The 7,147-nt window shown below is 35.1% G+C and overlaps 1 protein-coding gene across 1 annotated transcript in view; it reads left to right on the top strand.

The window, feature by feature from the left end:
• LOC111083112 (sodium/potassium/calcium exchanger 1-like) overlaps positions 1–7,147 on the top strand; it is a gene marked incomplete at its 3' end in the record, with an annotated part of 28,614 nt that overhangs the window by 16,239 nt on the left and 5,228 nt on the right. The window contains exons 3-4 of the mRNA XM_022379383.1: positions 2,573–2,904; positions 4,427–4,645. Of these exons, the coding sequence (XP_022235091.1) occupies positions 2,573–2,904; positions 4,427–4,645 (551 nt within the window). The remainder of the gene's footprint in view (positions 1–2,572; positions 2,905–4,426; positions 4,646–7,147) is intronic.

Genomic DNA, 7,147 nt, shown 5'->3' with positions numbered 1-7,147 from the left:
CGCCAAAGTACGGGATAGTTCTAGAAAATAGAGGGCGTGAGAATAGTCACGTGATCTCGATGACGCAACAATATTATCTTGAATCAGTAATAATTCACCAGAAAGTCACGTTATTAATATAACAAAAACTAATACTTATATTTTAGTTATTTTTTTTACTTTTTATTTATTTTAGCTAGCAGTCGCCTACAGCAAGATAAAAAGTCGCATTTCAAGTTTGTGTGACCCATTGTTTTTCTGTAGCCCTTTAGGTGACGATTTAGCTTAACCAAAAGTTTTAAATTATTGTGCAATAGAGCAGTAGTTCCCAACCTTTTTGTCTGAAGTAACCTTAAACAGACCCTCTTCCATTCCAGTACTTTACTTCAAACGGAATATCGCCTGGATTTTTCCTTCGTAAATAGTGTTTGTACTAAGTACGACAGACTGAAACTCACCCGTGTAGCAAACCTAACAATGCTGATACCGTCACGTGGCGTGTACTCACTCCATGAGCGCTTTTGTTTTAAAATGTTTGGGGGTAGGGTGCAAGGAAGAAATGACGAACGAAGCAAGGCGAAAAAGTTTTTCCTAAAAGATATTCACGTGCTACTTCTACTTCCCAAGTTAGACGCCTATTTTCATCCGAACACGGTTGTCTTGAAGTTTTATTTTAATTACGAACTTTTTAAAATTCAAAATGAATCGCAGTGGTGGCAGGCACGTTGACACTGCAATAACAAAAACAAACATCTGAAGCCATTCCATCACAGATTAGCAGTGTCGCCATCTATACTTTCTTTTACCAACACGATATTTTGCTTTTATTAATTTTATTTATTTTAATTAATTATTTTTTTCCTTTACTACTCTAAGTCGCGTACCTCTGGGATTACATATACTTCCAGTTGAGAACCAGTGAAATAAAGTAAGTGGAAACTGTTAACAAGAGTTTTATCGGTAGCCTACAAAAGTTACAATAGACAACATATATTTTTCTTTTGCTTAATTCCAACCCTCTTCCTCGATGATGGCTCAGCGGTCTGAGAACTTATAACGCTAGAAACTTGGTTTCGATACTCGCAGTTAGCAGAACATAGATAACCCATTGTGTAGCTTTGCACTTATAAATAAAGAAAGTTTTACTTAAATTTATAAAACATTTATATTAACTAGTTATTATATCTGTTTCAATTTATTCGAAGCTATAGCATCGAACTGGGTTAAGAGATTTGTATCTTCAACAAATATGGAGCATTGTGAGCACAGGCTCTTCCAAATCCATATTGTATAACTAAGTCACCAGAGCAACAGAAGCTGGACTTTTTTATTCAAATAATCGGAAAATATATATATTAATATACTAGTACCACCAAAACTGTCTATGACTTTGACATAGATATTCCATAAATTTATTCTTAAATGTTCACTGTCTGACAGTTAGTCCATAGATTGAACTATCTGTTGATGAAATTCTGACCAAAAGATTCTACATTAAGTATAAAACTCCACGCTTACAGCTTAATATTCATAATTTCAACATTTCTAAAACAAATTAAATTGTTTACATGCATAATTACATCCCTTAGCGTGTAGTTTCTTGATGTTCCTCTCATAACTGCATATCATTAAGTTATGATCAGCCAACAGTATGCCACAAGTAATAAAAAATTGCAAAAATTAAGTATGATGTAGGGATAGCAATGGCAAAAATTACAGAAACAAGGTAGGGATAAATAAGCAAAACCATACAAAAATCACTATATAAGTAGCCAAATCTTTCCAAGGATAACTTTTATCTATAACTAAGCATTGAATTCCTGTAAATTGCATGAATTTAGATTTGATAAAAGCATTTAAACTGAACAATTTTATACAGTCTTATAGTTGTTAATAACCATAAGCTTGTAAAATTGACTCAGTACTTACTGCCTACTTGGATTAACGAGATTCCCACTGTCCCTATCTACTATCTATCGAAACCACAGCCAAGGGAACATCATACTTAATTTTTGCAAAATTGTATTTATTATCTGTTTCCCTTATTTTCGACAACTTCATTGACGTAGGTTGATAAGTGAACATTTGGTTGTATTTATATAATTCAATGGAAATATACATTGTTAATATCATATCAGTTTTATCAGTTTCTCTAATTTTGGACTACAATGGGGGCCAGTGAAGCTGGAATGGTTCCTCCACGATGGTATAAGTACCCATGGCCAGGCGGTTAGGGCGCTCCGGGTTCGAATTCCCATACTAAATTAATGGTACAAACCACACTGATACAAAACACTAGAATAAAACATTTTTAAAAGAGAAAAACATTATTATCTGCTCTTCTCTCTTTTAAACACTGAAGTCTTAGTTGAACAAGAAAAAATTCCTATATATTTTACTTTAGATTTGTAAATACGTTATACCTCCTTCTAAAACTTTGGCCCGGCATGGCCAGGTGGTTTTAGAAAATTAACGTATGTAGAAAGCTCAAACAGAGCGACATATGTCAGCTCTTCCGATCTGCTCACAACAATATCGTAAAGTAACAGAAAAATGTGCAGTCTTTGTAACATAATGTTTTGTATTTCTATAGGAAAATTAGATGAAAAGGCTTCCCAACTTCACGCAATTGCTTCTCTCCGCGTTCTCCTCGATGCTACCAGAACAAACAACAGTGAATTACAAAATGGCGCTATCATCGCGCATGCAACATCACCTACCGGGAAACAGTGCTTAACTTCTTCTTCGTGTTCAACTTGCAAAACTTCTGCTAACTGTATATGCAATGGAGTCCAGTCTGTTTCCTTTGCAAATGCTTCGGCAGATATCCACAATCATGCAACCACTCCAGAAACCCAAATTTCGCCATCTGGTGGAAATAATGAGAATGAAACATTTCAAACTGATGCCGTCCAGACTAGCAAGGTGAAATTTCCTATTAATCAAATAATACTTTATTTGATAGCATGTTTCAACCAGAAAGAAGGTAATTAATATGTATACATAATTGCGTGGATATTCAAAGAAATTATATTTAAATTTCATACCAAAAATTTCATTGACGACATAAGTGAAATTTTAAAAAGTGAAAATGTTGGGAGATATTATAAAAAAAATCTATCAAGTTACTTGGTAGCTTTATAAATACTTTTTTTTGTCACAATAGATCCTATGACATTTGTTAAATTTAATTTGCTATTACTTATGTGAATTAAGATATATTAAAGTTTTTTTCGTTATTTTTTTAAGTAGTTACATCATTTATACATACTTCATTGAATTTTCGAATTACTACAAATTTGAAAAAACATTATTTTTGCAAGATTGTTAGATATATTTATGCTTTTATTTTATTTTAAATAAATTTTCTAACAACGAAGTTTGAAAATCTTACTGACAATACAGAGGTTGAGAACGTTATATTAAAAGCGATTTAGGAGCCTCATTCCGCTGTTATACTTTGTGTCGCTATTTTCGGCCATGCTCTAACTGACCACTGAATATCTTGACAATAACTTACAGCAAATTTTCTATTGCAAAAAACTCCGTCGTAAGGCTGTCATGGTCAAAGCACGGTACTTTCTCTTGTTAGCTTTCCATGAGCCAACTAGTATACAAGGGCGACGTTTAGTTGTAAGCATTTCTCGTTTTTAGATTTTTCAAGAAATGCATAGAATGGGTATATCTGAAGGTTTGCCTCTGCTACTGAGGTATTTATGACAGAAAATTATGAGGTGAATGTATGCCTATAAAATATCATGAATATCTGTTTCATTCTCCAGCATGCCAGTTTGCTTAAGGTTTGCAACGGTTGAAATTATATGTCATGGAAGTCATTTGTGCGCTCGTTACTTGTGTCTCTTTTGCAGACAGATTATTTCTAGTTGTGCTGCGTAATGTTGCCTGAGGAACGTGGACGACTTTTACCAATGATCTTTGTGTTTGTGGATTCTCAGCTTTCGAAAGACGCCGCACTTTTCTTACCAGGGTTAAGGTATAATATGTTGGAGGTATTTTTCTGAATGGTCTTGGTGCCCGAAATTGGTTCTTATTTCTTTGTTTTTCAGTGCCATTAAGAAAAAGGGATATTTATGTCTTGGTAATTCAAAAATTCCGATCTGAGTGCATCTTAATGAACTAAGCGCATGAATATTTTGCGTTGGAAAAGGCTGTTACTTACTCTTCCCGATAGCAATCAATTTTCGGTGACATCATACTAGCTGAAAACGACAAACAATGACAAAATGTAGTTATGATATATATATATACCGTTCCACCACGAATTTATATCGGCTCTGGTGGTCACGTGACTTGCTGATTTGCATATTCAAAATATTTTTAATATATCGTACTCAACTGTTTATAATTTTACAGTCTGGGAATAAAAAATCATCACAAGATGAGCTTTACTGAAATTTACTTCATTTTATAAATTTGTTTGTTCTAGATCGAAAACAACGTGACTTCCTTAACTTTGACGTCTGGAAACTCAGTAAATGATATAAAACAAATGAATCCTGACATTGAAGAGAAGAAGGACAGCGTACCATCTGACAACAATAAACAGCAGAACAAAATAAACAAATCAAATTCTTCAGCCAGTGCATATGAAATTACGGCTGATGTTGAGCAACCACCGTCCGCTAGTCCTCCTGCCGCCCCTACTGTAAGTTATAAATGTTTGGCTTACATTTGAGTCGTAACTCGCTAAAAAAAAAAATGATAGTTTGTTTCTACCGATACTACTAATTGATTACATTAAAATATTATATCTAACTTATCGAGAAAATGGTTTTATTGGGATATTTTGCACTCAGTAACCACTTAGTTATTAACGATAAATATACAACAGGCAAAGCGGGGAACCACTTAGGGTAACAAAATAAAATAAAAATTGTATTTGTCAAGATCACTATGTTTGTAATATTAAGCACTTCTGTTGCGAGTATTCAATGGCAAAGCGGGGGCGAAACGTTCAGTTCCCTCGTTATAGTGTACACATTTCGTTTCGTTTAAGAAGTGAATAGATTGAACATATGTCACACATTTCTAACAAGCAATGAAGAAAACTGAGATATATAAGCAAGTTTCGACAGGCTTTCTCTTTTTTTTTAAGGAAGCTCTCAAATTAGAATATTCTGATGAACTTATTACTAAATTTGTAAAAGTGTTTAAAAAGTGAGAGATAGATAAAATGTGACAACTAAAACCTTAATAATATAAAATGGTTAAAGAGTGAACTTAAGAAAACGTGTCTGATTGAAGGCACCATCTTTCTGGTGCTCAATATCGTAAAGAGAAAGCTTCTCTCCCTTATCAAACACAAAGCTGCAAAATGGGCTATCTGTGCTGTACACTGCAGGGCTTGAGCCCTGAATTTTAGCGATATAATTATTTTTTTCAAAAAGGACCTTTTACTTTGTCAAAAAAGGAGTGCAAAAGTTTGTCAGATGACACAGATCACCCAATTTCTTACGGTTACTAACCAGATGACACAGATCACCCAATTTCTTACGGTTACTAACCCGATGACACTGATCACCCAATTTTCTTACGGTTACTAACCAGATGACACAGATCACCCAATTTCTTACGGCTACTAAGGTGTTTGTGCATAAAAATGGTGAGGCAAGTATCAAAGAGCTTTTCTTCGGATTTTTTGTCAATGAAAGACACAAATGATACCGGTATGAACAAGTTTGGGGAAGTGGAGCTACTCCTGCGAGACATACGGCCAGAGATAATGTAGCCACAAACGTAAATTTAAATGATTTGTTTCTACTGTGCAATGCACACACTCTGAATTTGTGCTAAACAATGCAGTCAACTATTGCAGTGGATCATTGACGCCCTTAAACTTGATTCATATGTCTACTTTTCTGCTTCAACTCAATGTTGGGAAGTATTGCTACAACACATTTCGCAACATGTCTGTTGACAACTCTAATGATTCTGGCCATCGCCGTTTTTTTGTTTGTTTTATGGCCAAAAAACGTAGCTTTTCCAAATCCAAGTTCATTAAAACTTCTTTGAGTTCGATCATGGCACAGACAAGACTTTTGGGCTGACAACAATTTTGACCTGGCATGACTTTGAAACCATGAGTATGGAATAAGAGTGAGGATCAAATTCCACTAAGTCCAAGAGTTGACGGTGAGTTCTGTTGACTAGCTACCTTCCCTCTCGTCTATCAGTTTAAAATTAGGGACGGCTTGCGCAGATAGCCCTTGTGTAGCTTTTTGCTACTATTCAAAATAAAATAAACGTATAATAAGCCTTTAACTCTGTAGGAAAGAAAGATAGTTGTCTTGAAAATCAAAACTTTCGGCAATTTTGTACAAGATTTTTTTCGACTGTTTATATAATCTAAGGCTCTTCGTTTGATAATATAATAATTACACACGTTTCTAACTGTTATAAGTTTATGTATCCAATTTCCTTGCTAAGAATCAGATTCAAAAGAAGTTCTAGCCCTTTTCTCTGTCACTAGAGGACGAAAGTTTTGTTTCTCCATAAAGCTACACAACAGATTATATGCGCTCTGTCCACCACGGGGAAATCAAACTCCAGATTTTAGCATTGTAGGTCCATAAAATTACCGCTGACCCACTGGTAAACAGATTGGTAATTTACACAAAGTAGCTTTCTACTAGGTATCTATAGTCTCCTGGTGAGACAGCGGTGAACTTACAAAGCTAAAATCCGGGGTTCGATTCCCCATGATGAATACGGCAGATAGCCCAATGTGGCTTTGCTCTAAAAACAAATAAGGTATATGTAATAGATCATTGGCAATAACAGTTTGTTTGTTTTTTTGAATTTCGCGCACGAGGGCTATCTGCGTTAGCCGTCCCTAATTTAGCAGTGTAGGACTAGAGGGAAGGCAGCTAGCCAACTCTTGGGCTACTATTTTACAAACGAATAATGGGATTGACCATAATATTATAACGCCCCCCACGGCTGAAAGGGTGAGCATGTTTGGTGTGACGGGGATTCGAACCCACGACCCGCAGATTCCGAGTCGAGTGCCCTAACCACCTGGCCATGCCAATAACTGAACAACAAGGAATCCTCAGTATGCGGCAGAACTTGAAATCATTTAGGCAGAATTAGAGTAAAGTAACTTATACGACTTTTTTTTTCCTTTTGTTTAGTTATTATTTTGTTG

This window comes from Limulus polyphemus, unplaced genomic scaffold, assembly GCF_000517525.1.
Source record: "Limulus polyphemus unplaced genomic scaffold, Limulus_polyphemus-2.1.2 Scaffold8220, whole genome shotgun sequence".
Lineage (NCBI taxonomy): Eukaryota > Metazoa > Arthropoda > Merostomata > Xiphosura > Limulidae > Limulus > Limulus polyphemus.
Note: the sequence above shows the minus strand (reverse complement) of the source record. Positions and strands in the feature narration are given on the sequence as shown.